The sequence below is a fragment of the Drosophila tropicalis genome, unplaced genomic scaffold (assembly GCF_018151085.1).
Source record: "Drosophila tropicalis isolate 14030-0801.00 unplaced genomic scaffold, ASM1815108v1 contig_39, whole genome shotgun sequence".
Taxonomy (NCBI): Eukaryota; Metazoa; Arthropoda; class Insecta; order Diptera; family Drosophilidae; genus Drosophila; species Drosophila tropicalis.
The window spans coordinates 606,012-627,034 of record NW_027172851.1 but is presented as its reverse complement, the minus strand read 5'-3'; the positions used below and the strand labels follow the sequence as shown (position 1 = coordinate 627,034).

Below are 21,023 nucleotides of genomic sequence, written 5' to 3'. Positions count from 1 at the left end.
GTCGCATCTACAAGTTGCTTTGTAGCCTGGCAATTAAAAGTGAAGGAAAACAACAGCGTTAGAAAGACTGAGAGAGAGAGAGAGAGAGAAAAGGAAAAAAACAACAGCAAAGTGCAGCTTACATACATATTATTTTCTTGTTATTGTCCAAGAGGTCGCAGCACTCTCAATCAGTGAATGAATGAATGAGTGAGCGACTGAATGAATGAGTATTTGGAAAATGAAACAACAACACTACAAGGAAAAAAAAAAAAAAATCATACGATAATCATTAACAATAATAACAACAACAGCATCAAGTTTTTCCACTCTTTACTCTTTGTGCGGCAATTTTACGTTTAGTTTTCTGTTTTCTTTACACCCTTTAATCAGCTAGTTTGAATGTCTATATAAGGCCTTACCGCAAGCTAAAAGAATATTGTGTATATCACTTTTTCACAAACTCATCACAGAATGTTGCAACGCTTCCCTTTCACTGCTTCCTAGGCCCTAACAACTATTCAATACATTAATCCTACGCAATCTAAGCATTGTCAGCTCATTCAAGTATGGAGGGTATTTTCAAGTCGAATTTGAAGTAAATAAAAGGTTTTGTCTCTCCTTCTGTCTTTCTGTGCGTCTTCTCATTGACGCGTGAGAGGGGTTCATTGACTGTTTTGTTGATTTTTATGGTTGGGTTGGTTGAAATGTAATGAACGGACAGCAGCTGTTAGCTGACAACTTTGCCTTTGTTGTTGTGTATTTCATTTTGTGCTTAAAACCCTTAAAGATTTCTGTCAGCCCACCTAAAAGTGTTTACCATGTCAAGTGGCTGTACTTCAGGTGCAGCATCCGCCCCGTATCACAGTACCTGGCCCTCCAAAGTATGCAATGTTTTTCTTGCTCAAGTCGTTCGCCCAGTTTGTCTTCTTAGCCGGCTTCTTGAGGGAAATGGAGGCGGAAAAATAACACGAAACTATTTTGTCTTAATTAGAACTGCCAACCTTTAGGGCCCTTTTGACGTCACGAAAGTGCAGCTCCCTTGTGGTCAGTGCTTTTTGATGGTGTTTCTTCTAATTTTAGCTTGGCAACAAAGGCCATGAATTTCTTTTGTTCTTCTAACCGTTTTTTGGTAAATTTCCACACTAAAAATAGCGAGGAATAAATTTGCTATTGTCTCTTGACTTAGTTGTTAGTTGGGCTAATTAATGGTCGTCCCGTACACAGGAAACAGACATCAGCTAAATTCCCTCTACAGTTCCATTCATAAAAATGGAACATGCCCACCCAAAATATATATATGTATGTATATATAAATAACAATTTTGCTATCGATATTGTTTATCAAAACGTGAACTGCCATACGACTTTTTATTTGTCAATTTATTTAATTAATGATTGGCCTTTGCTTTATCGAAAATACAGAAACAAAATGTTCAGAAGAATTGTAAAATGAGCAAATAAATTGTATAAATATTTGCAAACCATCAAGATTCTATCGATATCGGTAGAAACAAGTTCATGGCGGAAATGTATTAAAAAGTTAAGTGGCTCCTGAAATGTATAATGCCAAGTGATAAACTATATAGAGGCGAATTGAGAAAATAAATTGGGTCAACATTAAATATCTATACAACTAACCTGATATGTATCTATATGGAACACATAACAACAAAATGCACATGCAATTTGAATTGATTTAAAATCGAAATATGCATTTGAATCAAGGTTGAATATTGGATAAGTTGCAATGAGGGATTTTCTTCTCTCTGATAGAAATCTCCATGACTGACAGGTTAAGAAGCGAAATATTAATCGACAAGTTCTAAATTTTGATTAACAATTACACTTTCCGGTCAATGTACTCCTTAAATGTTTCAGTCGTCACTGCGTATAAGTAATATGATTCGTAATTTTAGGACATTTTGTTTTGTTTACTCGATGATTTAATCAAAATCTCAAATGTGGCATTTAAATTCTTGGCAAGCATTTGCTTCCTCAATGACAAACATGCCACTTGCCCCCGCTCGTGGCCAGCTCGAAAGACAAACAAACAAACAAACTAATTTTGCCCGCTTAGACATGCTGCAGCAGCATGTTAGACATGTCTTTCAGTATCCCGAGTTTTAGGGTCGAGAGCACAATCAGCGCCACACGGCCACGCCCACTAGTAGCCGCAGGAATGTTTGACCTTCTTCGAATTGCGAATTGCGACTTGCGTTTTGGCAGTCAAAGCACGTTTGTCATTGGTAATTTTCGAGCATGTCATAATGATAACTCAAACAGAGCAGAAGCCTCATGACGAAGAGCGGTGAGGACTACGATGTTTGTTTGTCTGTTTGTCATATTCTATATCGGCTTCAGGTAGATGTATGTACATCCATATATTTATAGACCAGAAGAAATTGCTGCCCACTCTATTCCGTACCGAGTTCTAGTTATTAAATTAGCCAAGGCAAATATTTGCCTAGCGGCTCACGTAGCTCAAAAGCCGCCAATGCCGCGGCATGTAATTGATAAATAGACAGAGAAAAATGCCCAAGGGCTGGCAACGGAAAGTATGGTGTGGGAGGGGGGGGGCATCCTTTAAGTGAAGCAGCTTCAGCGAAATAGAAATTAAATCCTATGAAATGCTTTGCGCTTTGAAGTGGTTGCCAGTTTCTGGTTTCTGGCTATATTAAAATATGAGTAACAAATTTTTTGTCTTGTCATACAGCATAATATTTTATTGAAACGTTGCCTTTTCTTTCAATTTCCCCACCCTCCCCTTCCGTTCCCGCTGCTCTTTCCATCCTCTTGCACTTACTGCTGTGCTCAAGGCAACGCACGGAAGGCTCCTCGGGAAATAAGTTTGCGACAAAAAGATTTATGATAAGAACTAGCAACTGGCAACGCCTTGCTCGACGCGCATACAATTTCAATATTTCTTCATCTAACTACACAGCGTGCGAGAACAGAAAAAAGCGTTAAAAAGTCACGCCTTCGGTCTAAGGGTCGGATTCGAAATACCCTTTAATGGCATGAATCATGGTTACCTTTACCTACACTTCAGAATAAATGTTTGAAGTTAATTGAATAGATCATGGAAATTGAAAAACACATGTCTACATACACTTGCCTATAGGTGGAATATCCTCATTGACTTTAGTGCAGGGTATGCAAAGTAAAATATAAATAAACTATGGCAGGAGTAGCAAGTAAATTGAAAATCTTACTCAAGTAGCAAGCAGCGTTTCTGGTGCTTCTTCTTTCGCTCTGATGTCTGTGTGTGTATGTGTATGGTGTGTGTATTAAATTGGAAATGTGATAGGCCCCTACCCTACCATACCCTACCATACCTTGCCGTTCCGTGCCGTGGCTTGTTGCTTTGCCTTGACTTCACTTCACTTCACTTTACTTCACTTGTCTTGGATGCATTTACCCAAAGTATATAGAAAGTTGTGTGTATTAAAATACCGCGTGAATTTATTGCTTATACGCCGTGTGGTCTTTAATGTTTTCCCCACGCAAACCATAAAAAAAGAGAAACATTGCATACAAGTCATAAAAATTAGCTATAATTAAAGTCATTCGCATGAAAACAGCAATTAGATTTTCGCTTAGTTTTCTCTTTCCACCTCCAACTCTTCACCCTTCAATGCCCTTCATTTTATAATCAAGCTATTAGTACACGTTTGTTACTCATACGCAGTGTGCACCACACGCTGGTGTGTGTATGTGTGTATGCGAAAGCAATCGAGTGTGCAGAAATGCGAAATGAGCAATATAAAAGCGAGAGGCGAAAGGGACAAACTCCTGACAAAATCAGACAGATTCATATGTTTAAGCGTTTAGTTGAGTAACTTCAAGATAATTGAAATGATTATAAGATTAAAATCTGCAACAAAATTGAAGAAATATGTTTTGCACTTTATTCGTTTAAAAATCAACTAAATTATTGAACATATACTATGTAGAGAGATCATTTAAAGCATTGTCCGTTAAATATGCCACATGTTATAATGATGAATTCTATTCTATTACGTCTTAGTTCAGATCCCTGATCTTTTTGATAGTAAATACTTGAGTTTTTATATAGCCCATACTTGATTTTTACAACTGAATACTTTCCCATAGACGACGACGACGACAGGCAATTTACAAATGTTTATGACAGCAATTTGGTTAGCATTTTTCTGACCTTGGATTAGCATGCATGAGTAGTTACAATATGCATAAAATCAGCCGCAAATATATAGTATGTATGTTCATCTATAAAATATTTGAACAGCCATCGGCGAAAAATATGTTCACCAACACCAACAATAAAAACCAGCTAGATGTATGTACATATGTTGGTGTGTTTTCGTAGCCGTTTGATTGTTAACTGTCAAAGCTACCGCCACATTAGCCATTGGCCATTTGTCGTACGCGAACGTTGACTGTTTGTCAATACTTTTTATTATATAGTCGTCATAAAAAGCTAGAGCGAAACCCTAACATTACGTTGGCTTGAGAGAATGAAAAGTGCACATTTAACGGAAAATCGAAAATGACATAAAGTTCGAATCGCTTGGTTAAAGAGTTTTCAACTTCCAAGCAAAACGAGATGAATATTATGAACATTAATATATGTAGTTGTAGTAATAATAATACTTGATAATAACAGCTTAACAAACAGCATGAGGCAAAACACTTTTTATATGCCGTTTGGGTAAAGTTTTCTGATGGGATGATATCAAGATGTGAGTAATTCTCAAATAAAGTGCCATGTGTGCCTCCCCCGAAGTGGTATGTGGGTCTGTTTTGGCAGTTCTCTTTTGTTTTCATTTGCCTTTATTATTATTATTATAATTGAATACACGAGCAACATGTGATAATGAGATTTATTTATTTACGAAATTATTAAAGTTGGAAATGCCATTCCTCGCTCTTTGTCATGGCTCTTAGTCTGATGGCCTGATGGGCGGCGTGCCGTTTCTCTTTAACACGTTTGGCTTGTTGCGAAAGAGCCGGTAAAAGGAAATAGAATAGGTAAACAGTGTAGGGTATACGCCGTCAGCATTTTATAACCGAGTCCAAAATACTAGAATATCTTATCTGATTGCAATGGGTTAAGCGTGGCTACTTCTTTTCTTTCGAAAATACCGTTAAGCTGGTTATCAATATTGCAAAAGTCATGCTTCAATTGGTCAATTAATTACGGTTATTCGCAGAGCAAACTTTACCCGTAACTGATAATAATCTTCTGGATTAAGTAAAAGTCTTTTTATTGCGGCATTTCGGTTATTCCCAGTGGTCAAGAAACAGTCGAGTTTGTTTATAAACATTTTAAACCCTATGCACATCCAAGTAAAGTTCTCAGTATTCTCAGTAACTGAAATGAGATTTCGAGAGAGCTACAAAGAGAGAAAGAGATGCAGTAGGCAAATTGCTCTTTCTATCTCTCTATCTCTTCTTTAGCCACAATTCACAGGCAAACGCTAAAATAAAATAATCTATCGCTAAGCTCCAGGTTGGCAATAGTTTTCATGAGTAACTCTACCAGCAACAGGTTATTGATCTAAGCACGCAGAGTCAACAAAGTCAACGGGTCGTTTTTTTCCCGCTCTTCTATTCGTCTTCCTTTTATAGTATTTAGTTGTCCTGTATTGTCCTGCACTAATCGACGCTTTAGTTCGTGACGCTGTCGCCGCCATAGCCGCCTAATGACAGTTTTCTCTCCTTTTTTTTCGCCCTCGTCTTACGCCATTTTTTGTGTACCCATTGTCGTCTGTTTGGCTGCTTGTTTGCATTGCCCTCCTCTTCTCTCTATCACACATCTCTATATATATCTATATATACATATACAAGTGTAGCACTCTCTCTCCGTCTCTCTTATCTGTTATCTAGGTTTTGTATTATCAACAGTGTCAACTAAATGCAGACCAAACCGAATCGAGTTGCGAGCACAAATTGTATGGCGTGCGCCATTAATGAACATCGTTTGCTTATCCAGACATGGCCTCTCTACCCCTCACAATCTACATCAGCATACCCCACTCTGTCCTTTATCTGTCGCCCCAAGAATACCTATGCTATTGACATAATGTAAGCGTCTGTCCGACCGACCGACCGACCCACCGACCAACCAACCGACTAGTGTCTGTGTCTGTGCTTTTGCTTTTTGCGGTTGTCGCCAAATGGCATAAAAATAGTTTTCATATTCTGTGTCTTTTTCCCTATTCTTCTTGGTTTTGTTCTGTTCTATTCTGTGTGGCTCCGTGGTTACAAGTTGCTAGGTGTTACTGCACAAAATAGAGTAAAAATAGCCAAAATGCTAAACGAAAATGTATTCTCAATAGCTAGGCTACTGTCCCACAGTGCGTATGACCTGACTTGAAAAAAGAAAATGTTTTTATCCCTTATTCTAGGAAACGAAAGAACGGACAACCGGACAACATTTGCAACTCTATTCAGTCTATGTACTAATAATCAGCCTCAACAAAGTGGAAACCTGACTGTATATAGTCCGTATAATCAGACCACCCACACGCATGGATTGGCTTTCGATACATTTCACTTAATGCCCATCAAATGTCATTCGCCAAACGAGAATGCGTCTATTCAAATGCCAGTCCATGCGAGTTCTAGCCATCAGCAACAATGTATCTGTATCTGTATCTCACATGGCCAATGAAGTTCCATTAGGTATTGACTGTCGACAATTCCAGCGGAAATTAAATCATTTTCCACTGTCAACAGTTGATGCAACAGCTGGCTGGCATTTGAAGAGGTCTACAAATTAAATCATTCGAGATCTCTTCAATGCACTTGAAGTGCAACCGATGGTTGTGCTCCTAATTCAATACCGAATTGTCAACATATTGATTCTTAGTCGAATAGGTTATCACAAGGCAATGAATGAAATAGATTGTAAATGGCAACGGCAACTAGGTTAAAGTCACTTTGAGGGATCAATTCAAACTTAATTAGCGGATGTGATTTTTGCAGTTAATAGAAATTGTGCAAACAATATTTTAACTTAACTTAAGATGAGAGTTAACTGGTTATAAACGAATTTCAGTTGCTTTAAAGTCTCTTATTAAACATCCATGTCTCTAGAGTGTCTCTCCTCAGTTTTTGTTTTCATCAAACCTACGGTGACCCGGTAAGGGCATTGTGATAACATGCAGATGCCAAGTGTTAATTGAATTGGATCTTAACACATGGAAAAACTCAACGGATGTAAAGCTTTAATTTGCTGGCTTTAAGTAGTTGGCCCTAAGATATTCAGTGACTAGCAAACTGAAGTTAACAACTTTTGGCTAGCTGTGTGGGTAAAGTTTCAATTCACCCACCTTCTCGCAGACGAACGTGAGCTCTCGACCTTTAGTGTATTCAGAATATGTATCTCTTCTTCTCTTGTGCATAATTAGCAACTAAGTAAAATAAGAACCTTTTTCAAAGTAGGTCTCTGGGGAGTGTTTCGAGAACCACGAGCAGCCCAATAGTCCATACAAATACAAACACATTTTGGAGTAAAAACAATATAATCAGTTATTATGCAAGTTAAAGAAAGTGCACAATCGAAACGTAAAGACGAAAGGCAAACTCAAAGTTTTAAACTTATTGAAAATTTCACTCCAACAATTTGCGGCCGTTTGGCGGCAAGGAATTCAACAAAATTGAGTCTTCAACGAAAACAACAACAACAATCAATAAATATAATTTACGTTACGCGGCAGCATTGCTTAAGGTCGACAAAATTAAATTCATTAAAACGGAGGGTTTAACATTTGCGTTGCTGGCGGGCCCCATGGGCCAAGCGGCAAGTATGTGTCGATTTCGTGGTTGTCGCTACAAAAATAAGAACAAAAGCACCAAGCAGCAGCAACAACAACAACAACAGCAGCAGCAACAAACACCAACCCCCATACACAGTCCCCACCACCAACAGCAACAGCAACAGCAACAACAACAACAGTCTGAAATATCAGCAGCATCATCCACAACAACAGGTGAGAGAAACGCGTGAAACAAACTTGGCCAAGTTAAATCGAACAAAAAACCAAAAACGAGACAGTGAAAAAGTTGCAAAAGGCAAAGCAATTTGCATAAATATTTTGTCACACTTCACACCAAAGACAACTGACAAAAGCAGCAAAAGAAACACAACAAAAAAAACAATAACATGAGAAACAATGCCAGGAACAAAAAATCAAACAGACTTTACAAACATCCAAACATATATAGGATATATGTGAACATACTAACATATATACGACAAAAGTGTAAGTGCATTTTATACATCGATCCATTTGCGTGTACATGAAAAACTGAAAAGCCAAAGGGTCAGAGTTTCCCAATTGGTTGGTTTTCCATTATCGAAGTATTTGTACACTTTTCTAACTTGAAATTCTATCCAATTGAAAGTGAAATTAACCTTTTTCAAACCGAAAAAATAATGAAATTGAAAGTAGTTTTATGATTGGAATTTTCGTCTCTCAGTCAATTTCCCCTTTTTGATCCAAAGAGACGATTATATAAACAACTCCCTAACTATTTTTCATCTATTTGACAGAATCTTTCATAATTTATGATTCCTTTTACTTGAAACTAATCATTTTTTGTCAATTTGGCTAATTAATTAAAGTTAATAGTTTCTGCTGGTTGTTCTTAACTTTAGAACTTTCCAAAATCTTAAAAAAATGGTTAACTTTCATTTGTGAAGACAAAGTTAGAAGCTTAACTTTAAAAAGTTGACTTAAAGTAAACAGTAGATTCTCCAGTGAATTTCCTGTAAAATATATATTACAGCCAAGGCATTCATCTTATATAAGTGAATATACCCCAAATAATCAGCAGATTTGTTCACTTTTCAATTATAGAGATGACTTAGAACTTTTATTATTGAGATCTTTTCTTAACTTAAACTATTATAGTATACGTATTGAGTAGTCTTCAAGAAGACTTACCAAAGAGATCGACTTCTGATCCAAATCAAAGTACCCCTTTGGCAAGGGCATAAAACAAATTGGTTCTCTTTTGCACACTTGCCAACATTCAATTTGCATTTGGCTTTCTTCAACGAAAACACAACAAAAACTGTGAGTACAATGCACGATGTACATATGTACATACAGACATCTATATTACGTATATACAAATTTATATACATGCACATATATAAACTCCCTGTTAAAAGTAAAATTCCATTGCAATGCTGTGTAAAAATTTGCCATTCGCCTGAGGGCCAAGGAGGAAGGTGGATGGAAAGAGGATATTTTTTCCTTCCCAAGCATGTGAGTGTGTGTGTGTCTTACATAAAAAGCTGACGCATCAAACCGCAACAGAGTGTTGGTAAAAAGAGTGACACCCTCACACATCCGCACTCTCATCCGCATCCGCACACACCATCTACCACGTACCCAACACTGTCAACTTGTCATTTGACTTCGGGTGGCAAAGGAAATGGGCAAAGAAGGAATATCAAGTAGCAAAACAGAGGCAAGAATGGTCCGGGAAGGGTAACGAAACAAGCGGGAGAGGGATGCTGCCAAATGTTTTGCTGCAGCTTAGGCATGTTGCAAGGCAAATGCAGCTTAAAAGATTAAATTTTGCCACAAAAGATGCTGGAGCAAAAGAAGAGGAGGAGAGGAGGTGGAATGTGAGAGTGGTTGATAGTGGCATCATAACATATAGCCAGAGCTCCCCTCTTCTTTGGCCATAAATTCCTCTCAACATTAAGTAGCTAGCTTTAAACTTATTGGCAAGCTTAACAAGACGAATAGATGAACAGCATGAATAGCATGGAGAAAGAAACTGAAAGGGGAGAAACAAGCATGCACCGAATGAGCTGATGAAATTGAAACTTAAAGAAATTGTGGAAAAACCTTTCGGAAAAATGAAATAAAATTTACCTTTCTGTGGTTACTTAAAGATAAAGATTTGTTTAAGGTTAGTTAATCCTCAAAAATAATGAAATTTGTTTCATCCTCATTGCAAATAAGCTGAACATACGGTCACACTATTGTACAGTGTTGTACAGCAGGCAGATTAGACTTCTAATCCCACATCGTTCATTCTCCTTTGTTGAGTTGTGTTTCCTTTAGAGGGTTAAAGAACCCGGACAAAGGAAATGCATATAAGTCCACATTTATTTATTTTGCTACATAATATTCTGTCAGCCACAAAGCGAAAAACTCTTTAAGCCATACACCGACTCAGACAGAGCCATAAACACACACACACATACACAGTGAAGTGAATGCTCGGAAAATGCTTGAACTTTTCACAACAACTGAGTCAATTTGTAACTCCTTGTCAGCGAGGGAGGGTGGGTGACATGGTAAAGCTTAGCCCAAGTCAAATTGTCAGCGACAAGAAGAAGTCGTTTTGTTTGTTTGTTTATTGTGCTCGAAAAAGTGTATCATAAATCAAATTTGCTTCACAATATTTTTATGTTGTTTGAGTTTATTTCCGTGTGTGTGTGTGTGTGGGGTGGGGGTGTATACGATCACCCAATCCAGACACATTAAGTAACATTTTAAGGACATCCATCAGTTGCTCTGTACAAGACTCATGTCTATTTATAGCACTTAATCAGGCATTCAATGGTGCCATTACATACACTAGGCACGAACACACTTACACACACACACACATACACACAGTCTCGCACACAGAGTCAATATTTCAAGGAAATTGCCAATATTTCCGGTTAATGTTAACTGTAGTGGAGGGGAACTTTTTTGGGGCGCCATTTTACTTGAACTGTCACAGTTATTTATGGCGGATGGCAAGTGAATTTTCTTCTATTATACTTTCTTTTTTAAAGAACTTTCTTTTTAAAGAAGTGCCTGAGCACTTAATTGTTGCACATCCTTGAAAGGACTGAAAGCAGAAGTGTCCGAAAAGCTATCATGAGAAATTTATGTGATTTGCTCTAGTCAAAGAGAGATTTCAAATTGAAAAATTCACACACCACACATCAACAGGAGCGGCATGTGTTAGTGTCTTTTGGGTTTTTATTTTATTATTGTTGTTTTACGATTATTTAGCGATTTGCATATTTGAGAGGGATCACGTGCCTTGAAGGGATATGAACCCATTTGCAATGCAAATGTCGCGGGAATCGAATCGAGTGTGTATAAGGATACGATATACAGAAAGGGACGAGAGGGAGAGGAGGCAGCACACTTTGCTGCTCCATAAAACTGTCAACACACATGCAAGGACTATAAAAATGTTTAAACTCTGCACAATGCACATTAAATATTCATGTTTTTTATTCAACAATTCCCTCTTAACTCTTCACTCCTTCCCTTTGCAGGACTGCATTTGCGCAGCATTGAGGAACCCGCGACAACGCCATTGCAGCTAGCTGCCAGGATGCCCGCGGAGCAGGGGGGCACAGGGTACGGTGTGAGTGAGCACAGTCTGCTACTTGCCACACGCTCGGGTGTCCCCCTGCCGCTAACACAGCAACACCCACTACCTGCCCACTATCAACTAACCAGCAATAATCATCATAACTCTGGTGGAGCTGGCGGAGGTTCCTCCTATATACCATCAACCTCCTGCTCATCAGCAATAGCTGGCAGTCATCAACAACAGCCGCTCCCTATTTCCCAGCAGCAGCAGCAGCAACTTCTATCCTCACCTTACAATACAACGTATCAACAGCATCACTATCATCATCATCTTCAACCAGCATCGCCACAGCATAGCAAACCCTATGATCCAGAACATGCACGCATGGAGGCCTGGATGGATGAAAATCAGGATTTTGTACAGGACTATTTTATAAGGTGAGCAAAAATTGAATCCGAAGAACCGAATAATCATAAATGAGCTCGTTCTCAATCATAAATGTCTATTCTGTCGGGAGGTAATGCTATCCTAGTCAAATTCTCTTAATAAGTTAACCTTATCAGAGACCTTTGGAGATGAAGGAGAAGTAAACTATATCCTACAATTCTCATTAGAAGAAAAGAATTGAATTCAATATCAACATTTAGCAAATGTATTTAAAACTATTCAACTCGTAAGAATTTGTTAAATTTAAAACATTCGTTTATATTCTATAAATTGAAATTGATTTATTCCCATATTAAATTGACAACAACCAAAGAAAGGGAGGGAGAAAACATATCTGGCATATGTGAGTAAAGTCAACCCAAAGTGTGATTTAAAATTGCATTGTCATGGCTCCGCTGTCATTGCCTCAAATATTCCAAACATTCTGGCCATATTTATAGGCAGCTATGGCGATGGCCGACCAGCTCGTTTCCGCTATAAACCGGAAATTGCCTTTCATGGCGGCAGCAGGCTCAACAACACAGCGTGAGGCTCACAAAGCGGGGCAAACTAATATATGTTGTTTGTATGGGACAGACTAGAGACTGGAGGAGAAGAGTAGGAGTCGGATTCGGGTTCGGGGAGTCCCTTTGCCCATGACACATAATAAAAATCACTAACAACTAAAAACATAAATTGGGCTTTATTTTCATGGTCGAGCAACGGCCAACGGCCGCTGGGCGGATATTAAACGAGGCAGAAAAAGGCTTCATTTTGTGTATGTACTTTGCATAAGAATATGGCCACATGTTTTGGACCCTTCTCTCAACCTCCATTGTACCCGTTGGCCTGGTCACCAAGCCATCTCCCTTTTCTATCTCTGTCTCCCCCTCTGTCTGAACTCTCAAAAGAGTTGTGTGCTGTGATTGCTCGTTGTGGATTTTTATGCCGAACGCGCGTGTTCATAAGGACACATGCTGGGCATCATCATCACCATCAACAGCAGCCAGAAGGATATGTGTGGCAGGAGCTGGAGGTTCTATATCGTTTGCTGAATATTTATGAGCTGGCATTTTATTAGACAATTTTATGCGGCACACACACACACACACACACTCACACTCACACTCGCGCAAAAGTATCTAAAACGAAGAGACTCGCTCTATTACTGCGGCAATTCATTTGTGATTTTTAATAAGATTTTAATATATTTGAAGAGGTCTAAAGAAAACTCTTTTCTTTTACTTATTTTCCAATTTGCTTTGATTTTGCAGAAAGGCAACGCGTCAGACAGTGGACGCCTGGCTCGTGTCGCATGCCACCTCGGCTGGCAACGATGTGGTTAGCAGCACTTCACCCACACATGCCAATGGACAGACTAGTTCCTCTCGTGGCGGATCGGGGGCCACCACACCAGTGCGGTAAGTGTGCGGGGCAGACTATTGTGGCGGAACTCTCATATTTAAATGTGTTCTCTCGCTCTCTGTTTACGCATGCAGGAAAATCTCGGCTCATGAATTCGAGCGCGGCGGTCTGCTTAAGCCGATTGTCAATACGATTGATGGCACTCCCACGTTTCTCAGCATTGGGCCACAACTGGATAATGTTGGCGGTGGCAGCTGTTCCAATCTACAGACTGTCGGCGGCTTTGGGTCTGGCCAAAATCAGTATCATCACCATCATAATCATCACCAGTATCATCAGCATTATCCGCAGCACAGTCATTTCCAGGCTGGAGGAGCTGTGGGCAGCAGCAGCACCGGCGGGGTAATGGGTCCTGGTGGCAATGGCCATCAGTATCCTTATTATCCGTATTGCCATCAGCGACCGCAGCGTTTGTCCAGAAATGAGTTGAAGCAGCTCGATGAGAAAGAGTTGATTTTTGAACTGGTTAGTGAAATTTATTCTCAATTTGTATTCCGCATACGCCCTGTTGACCAAATTCATTCGAATGCATTTTTCCAACTAATTTCGATGGTTCACACGACACACATTTATCTACGCCGTCCCTTTCCCGTCCCTTCCCTCTGTTTGTGTGCATTTGCAATTGATTTTGTTACCCAGCAAATAAAGTGGTTGCCATTCGGATGGTCCCTTGTTTGGCTTTCTCGCCCATTGACGTTGTTATCAACAGTCAGTACACTGTTATGATAGAAGGGTGTGGGAGTGATGGCAGCACGGTGGGGGTAATGGCCGTTAGCAAAGTAAACCTAGCTAAATTGTCTCAGACGTCAGTCATTATTATAAATAGCCATCTGTTTGATGGGCTTATTTGCATCAAGTGCCAATTGCAATCGCAATCGCATGTGCAATGAGCTAATGACTTAAGTCTTCTTTAGCTTTCTATTGACCCTTTAAAAGTAAACCCACTTGCCTTCCAACTAAATGGAGCTTATATTTATGGTTTTTCATGTTCCACTCGTTCACAGGTAAAAGACATTTGCAATGAGCTCGAGGTGCGGACTTTGTGTCACAAAATACTTCAGAATGTCTCCGTGTTACTAAATGCGGATCGCGGATCATTGTTTCTGGTGCAGGGACGCTGCAATAGCGCCGATGGACTGAAAAAGTGAGTATCAGTTGGTCAACAAATTAAGAAATTAAATTAAGGAAACCTATGTCGACTCTATTTGATTAGTCTAAAGTACAACCCAGCCAAAGGAATGCAAGTCAATGTCTTTTCATAAAGAAAAATATTTGTGCGATTTAAGATATTAGTTGTATTTTGGGAAACTTGCCAAACAGTTGTGAATTTGCCAAAAATGTATGAAACTTTTGGCTCCAGGTTGCCAGGACAAAACCCAATCTGGGGCATTAAGTCATGAGATAAAGATAATTGAATCATTTTTCGAGACAGTTTATATATAGATCTATTAGTTTAGGGCTAAAGAAGTCTAGAAGAGAAGGAGAAATAATTTGACAGATGTGCAAAGTGGTTTGTCAGAAGTTGGGTCAGTTGTGTAATGCATAAAGGATTTACGAGACCAGGGATATGGAGGAGTTTGACGTGCAATAAATGAGTTCCGTCCGCCATTTGGCGGTAACGATTTACATGAAGATCCTTAAAACAAACTTTCATTTGTAGAAGTTGCTTCACAAATATGATAAAGGTGGAACTCATATATTACACTCTTGAAAAGATTAAAAGCAAAGTTTGCCCTATTCCAATTGGTTTTCTTTTTTGTCGGTCACGCGGAAAACAAGGCTTAAGGCCAGTTGCATTCGTAGCAGAGAAGATTCTTGTGCAGCATTAAGTTGTTGCAATTTTCTTTTTTGCTGTCTGCCTTTTAGAAAGAGAGGATGACTTCATTGGTGGCATTTTACTTTTTAGTCTGCGCAACATTTTTATTGCATTTGTTTTTGGCATTTTATGATGCGAACGCGTACACTCGGTAGTGGGAGGGGGCGAGGAGAGGGTCTGTATAAATGTCATACACACATCGTCCGATAATATTCTCCTCGCATTCACACGGAGAGAAACACTAGACGCCATTTTGTAAAGATTGTGTGACGCCATTTTGTTGCACTTGTACGCTACGCTAATTGCAATTGTGTGTGCAGTTGTTGCAAACAAGAAGCTAGCGCAGAATAGTCGGGGCAGGGGGAGAAGCAGGAAGCGTTGGGTCTGCAACGGAATATATAATTTTCTCGAATGTCTGTTATTTGTCTTGCAGATGCCTCGTCTCGAAGCTGTTCGATGTCTGTCCACGTAGCACGGTCGAGGAAATGGAACAGCAGGAGGAAGTCCGCGTGGCATGGGGCACTGGCATTGCCGGTCACGTGGCTGAGAGCGGCGAGCCTGTCAACATCCCAGATGCTTACCAGGTCAGTACTACACACACACACACACACACACAAACATATACATTAATTGCCGCTCTGAAGTGGAAAGTTTCCGCTGCTCCTCGTTGTACCCGACTCGGCATTGACAAATTTGAATGCTCACAAGAAGCGGGCCAATATATCATTTGAAGGCCATAAATCAAGTAGGAAAATTTCTCGATTTGAAGATTTATGAACAGACAGACTATGTATGTACATACACACTGTGAAATGTCAGAGATGGAATTATTTAAGTTTCAATATTGTTCACTGAACTCGTTGCTGCGGCATTAGAAACACTTTTCACATTTCCTCTTCGTCTTCTTCTTTTTTTTTTTGGCAATTTCTCTTGCCTGCCAGTTGAACCGTTATTAATCTTGGCAAAAGCAAAAGAACAACAACAAAAAAAGCGACAAGGTCATGCTACGGCAATGTTATATCACTGATATGGGCAAGAATTTCATTTTTTATTGCCCCTTTAAGCCTTAACATTTGCCTCTTATTTTATTGTTTATCTTTCTTGTGTTTGAGACAAGACCAAGATTTAACCACAAGGTAGATAAACTCGCCGTAAATGTGACGCACGCGTGAATCTCTCTCCGAAACTCATCTATGTCCGTCTCTTTATCAACAACATACCGCAAATGTTGGCTGAATTAATCAAACAACAAATTTGACACTTGCCGGTACCAGACAGCGCGACCGTCCCCGAATGGGATCTCTACATTTGAGACTTGAGTTGATCTTCTTTTCCATTTGGTGTGAATGAGACGCATTACGCCGTGTGCTACGCTCGAATGCAGACATTTAGTGGAGAATTTCGCTTCAAACTGATCTTTCAGTGGACTTTGACTTACCGCAAATGAGATGGCTAACAAGCTGCGACATTAGGGGCGTGTCTTTGGACCCACAGCAAAACACTGATAACTTGAATAAATATAAAGAATCATACACCGAATTTATGCTAAAAGCTTTTCACAAAGCGAATCTAGTCGTTGAAATTCGCTTCGAACAATTTTTATAGTAGTTTAACACAAAACACTGCAAATTCTGATTGAATTAACCCGTAAAATAAGTATACAGCGAGTCTATAAATTGAAAATATCCAAGGAACTGTGTTTACTTTCATGTACCTTCTCCATTGTATTTTGAATACACTGCAGTTCATCTGAATGGGTTTGACCTTCTCTGAAAATTGCAAGCACTGCGACTTAAGCAAGGAAGTTTCTTTAAATTTTAGAATGCAAAGGAATTAAGATCTTTTTTATCAAAAAGTGAAATCCGAAGTGTTTAGTTATCTTTAAAAAAACAATAAAACAAATCTAACAAGGCAGAAACTTGGTATTTCAATTTCTTTTAGAGAAACCTAAAAAGAAAGTCAAACCTATTCAGATGAACTGCACTGTATTAACTTTAGCCTTTTCAATAATCAGTGTTTTCAAATTTTTTAAAATTAGGTTCTAGTGCGGTTTGAGCTTTTCACATTTGACCAATTGACCATTTGCATGTAATCGGGTCCGGGGTGCTAACAAAACAATTAAAAAATTCAATTAATATTCATGATAACTTTTTGTTTTTGGCATATTTTTAAAACAGGACGAGCGGTTCAATTGTGAAATCGATTCCTTAACTGGCTATCGCACAAAGGCATTGCTCTGTATGCCCATAAAGGATTCATCTGGCGATGTAATCGGCGTGGCGCAGGTCATCAACAAAGTGAATGGCGAATGCTTCTCCGAAATCGATGAAAAGGTGAGTATTACAGCTTGAGCTTGATCTCTAGCAAAGACGAAAGGAGCGAAGGGAGGGGCAGCTGCTGCTGCTGACAGAGATTCCTTTGTTCGAGCCAAAGAGCTTAACCCACATACTAGGATAATACGATTGTGTATGTCATCCACCTTTACAACAAATTGCATTCATTATTTAACAAAAGAGGGGAGAAAAATGTGTGTGTACTCTTTATGAAATGCCGGTATATGGGTTACAGTGGGGGAATGGAGGGATTATTCATATGCTCGTTTTCATTATTATTTTTTCGAGTTGACCTACGGATGATGATGATGTTGCATGTTAACTCTTTTCAGGTCTTTGCCTCGTATCTGCAATTCTGTGGCATTGGACTGCGCAATGCTCAGCTTTATGAAAAATCTCAATTGGAAATCAAACGTAATCAGGTGCTCTTGGACTTGGCCCGAATGATATTCGAGGAGCAGAGCACCATTGAGCACATGGTCTTCCGCATCCTTACCCACATGCAGAGTCTCATTCAATGTCAGCGTGTCCAGATACTGCTAGTCCATGAGGCCGACAAGGGCAGCTTTTCACGGGTCTTTGACTTTGAGGCAAACGATTTGAGTGAGGAGGAGGCAACTTCCCGCACCAGCCCCTACGAGTCGCGTTTCCCGATCAACATTGGCATCACAGGTCACGTGGCCACCACCGGGGAGACGGTGAATGTGCCCAACGCCTACGAGGATGATCGCTTCGATGCCAGTGTGGATGAGAATCTTAGCTTCAAACATCGCTCTATCCTATGCATGGCCATAAAGAACTCTTTGGGTCAGATCATTGGAGTGATTCAACTAATTAACAAGTTCAATGAGCTGGTGAGTGTACGAAAAAAATCCATTTTCCCATTCGAATTGCAATTGTTTTGATTGGTATTGTTTTTTGACAGGATTTTACCAAAAACGATGAGAACTTTGTCGAGGCATTTGCCATCTTCTGTGGCATGGGCATCCACAATACCCACATGTACGAGAAGGCCATTGTGGCAATGGCCAAGCAGAGCGTCACCCTGGAAGTTCTTAGCTATCATGCATCGGCCACCATGGATGAGGCCCATCGCTTGCGCGTAAGTTCCAAATTAAATGGCTCTCCTGGGTGTCGTTTGTTGGCATTTAAGTGCTTAATTTTATTTGCGCACACTTAATTTGTAGAGTAGGGGAAAGGTCACCCGCCAACTACTGACGCTGCTTTCATTCTTCGGTACATTTTTATACTAACCCATAAATTTAGCTTGTCCTCTCACTTTCGCCCTGTTGCATTGCGTTCGCTTCTGTTCAGTTTAGTTCAGTTCAGTTGTATTCTGTTTTTTGCTCTGGGGTTTTATTACTTATTTTTGCGTGACACAAACAGAGACAGAACCTGTCCTCCTCCTCCTCCTCCTACCACTGCCCACCAGAGAGGAGGGCACCCACATCTGAAGCCTGCGCCAGCGGCCAATGTGTTGACAGTTGTAATTAGTTTGTTCGCACAAGTATGACAAAAAGAAACTTTTCTACCGCTTGAGGATTTGTAAGCCAGCAGTTAAACGACCCTCCTCCTAGTGCTACGAATATTTATATGTATACTTCAGACCTTTCCTTTCAACTTTTCGCATCTGTCTCTGTCTCTGGCTCTGAGTCCGTCTCCGTGTCTCTGTTGCGCCGTGTCGCTTTGTGCCGTAATTATGCTGGCAAAATTATGACCGCCTGTCCGGAGTTAGTTGTCAAGCCAGACAACGAAGCTGGGTTATTAATTTTAATTAAAATTACGCCATTCTATGCGACACTTTTACGAGGGAGATAGAAAGCGAAAGCCCGACGATTATGCCATCAAAAGCAAACCCAAGGAGAGGTAACTCTTTGAGTCGGACTCTGTCCATGGTCTCCGTCTCCATTTCTGTTTTTCTTCTATCCTGCCCAGCCCTGTCCTGCCCTGCCAGAAAAATGTCACAATTTTCATGATATACTTTCGCAGCTTTTGCGGCTAATGGACCGCAATTTACATTTGCTGACAGCAAACAGATGGAGGTTGAAAAGGGTTTTCCCTTTTTTCTCTAATTTTCATTCTAAATCTCATTTTGGCTTTCAAATCTTATCCTCTAAAATTGAATAAGTAATTCTTTTTATCCAAAAACCATAATTCCTTACATAATATTTCAAAGGTAACCAAACGTAAAAACAATACAAGAATTCAATTCCTAACTGTTGTCCTCTTATCGTTCTTTCTGACTGATCAATGCAAAGTTCTACTGCAGGCATTTTGCATCTCGATTTGTGGTTCGGATAGGTTGGCATTACTACGGGTCAAGTTTATAGGCCGTTCTAAATCGGATTGTTCTTAAACGTGTTTCACAAAAAGACTACACTAACTTCGTCTCGAACTGGATCGTCCCTTCAGATATATTAGCAATATATAGTATTGAAAGTCCCAAGTCCCCAGTAGTCTATGGGATAGAAGATATCGACCGAATTATTATCTCTTATCAATTCGGAAACTTCATAGGAATGGATGTTACCACGTTGCAACTTGTTATCCCATAAGAAATTTGAGCAAACTGCCTAAAGACAACCCTTCTGCTTCTTTCTGCATTATTTTCTCTAGGGTTTTCCTTTTACTTTTGTACAGACTCATATGTTATTTCATCTATTCCTCTTTTGCAGCGTCTTCGTGTACCATCGGCAGTTCATTTCTGTTTGCACGACTTTAAATTCGATGATATACACTTTGAGGATGATGACACGTTGAAGGTAATTAAGTGCTTTCCAATTGATCAACGGGCATTCCAATAACCACTTTTTTGAAATCTATTTTTAGGCCTGTCTGCGTATGTTCTTGGATCTCGATTTTGTGGAACGATTCCATATTGATTACGAAGTTTTGTGCCGTTGGCTGTTGAGCGTTAAGAAGAATTATCGCAATGTCACCTACCACAATTGGCGTCATGCCTTCAATGTGGCCCAAATGATGTTTGCCATACTGACGGTGAGCAAGTGAAATTGAACAATCATCTAGTGGGAATCGATGGAATTAATTCAATTGACTTATTTTCTCAGACCACTCAATGGTGGAAAATTTTTGGTGAAATCGAATGTCTGGCTCTCATAATAGGCTGTCTTTGCCATGATCTTGATCATCGAGGGACTAACAACTCATTTCAAATAAAGTAAGAGATCTCCACTTGAAGGAGAATGCAGTTCTCATTCAAAACCCTTTACTTCTTGCAGGGCCTCCTCGCCATTGGCGCAGTTGTATTCCACATCGACCATGGAGCATCATCACTTTGATCAATGTCTGATGATACTGAATAGTCCTGGGAATCAAATATTGGCCAATCTATCCTCAGATGATTATTGTCGAGTCATTCGTGTGCTAGAAGATGCCATTCTGTCCACAGATCTAGCAGTGTACTTCAAGTAAGTGCATATGAAATACATCGAACTAAACTGTTTAGTAATACATTTACTGGATCTTTTAGGAAGCGCGGTCCATTCTTGGATAGTGTGAGAGAACCTGTTAGTTATTGGGTGGACGAAGAACCGCGTGCGTTGCTGCGCGCTATGAGCATGACAGTCTGTGATTTATCGGCCATTACAAAGCCGTGGGAGATCGAGAAACGAGTGGCCGACTTGGTTAGCTCCGAGTTCTTCGAGCAGGGCGACATGGAGAAGCAGGAGCTTAACATAACTCCCATTGTA

The 21,023-nt window shown here is 39.8% G+C and overlaps 1 protein-coding gene across 6 annotated transcripts in view; it reads left to right on the top strand.

The window, feature by feature from the left end:
- Pde11 (Phosphodiesterase 11) overlaps positions 1-21,023 on the top strand; it is a 50,042-nt gene that overhangs the window by 25,446 nt on the left and 3,573 nt on the right. For 4 of the 6 annotated variants that reach the window (XM_068284277.1, XM_068284276.1, XM_068284274.1 and 1 more), the window contains exons 4-16: positions 11,273-11,750; positions 13,014-13,160; positions 13,239-13,629; positions 14,169-14,308; positions 15,414-15,564; positions 17,158-17,313; positions 17,646-18,167; positions 18,239-18,415; positions 19,989-20,075; positions 20,143-20,310; positions 20,382-20,491; positions 20,553-20,741; positions 20,804-21,020. In XM_068284277.1, coding sequence (XP_068140378.1) covers positions 11,273-11,750; positions 13,014-13,160; positions 13,239-13,629; positions 14,169-14,308; positions 15,414-15,564; positions 17,158-17,313; positions 17,646-18,167; positions 18,239-18,415; positions 19,989-20,075; positions 20,143-20,310; positions 20,382-20,491; positions 20,553-20,741; positions 20,804-21,020 — 2,933 coding nt within the window. Of the gene's footprint in view, positions 1-7,521; positions 7,959-11,272; positions 11,751-13,013; positions 13,161-13,238; positions 13,630-14,168; positions 14,309-15,413; positions 15,565-17,157; positions 17,314-17,645; positions 18,168-18,238; positions 18,416-19,988; positions 20,076-20,142; positions 20,311-20,381; positions 20,492-20,552; positions 20,742-20,803; positions 21,021-21,023 lie in introns of those variants that run through there. The other 2 variants (XM_068284279.1, XM_068284273.1) reach the window with 2 other exon arrangements.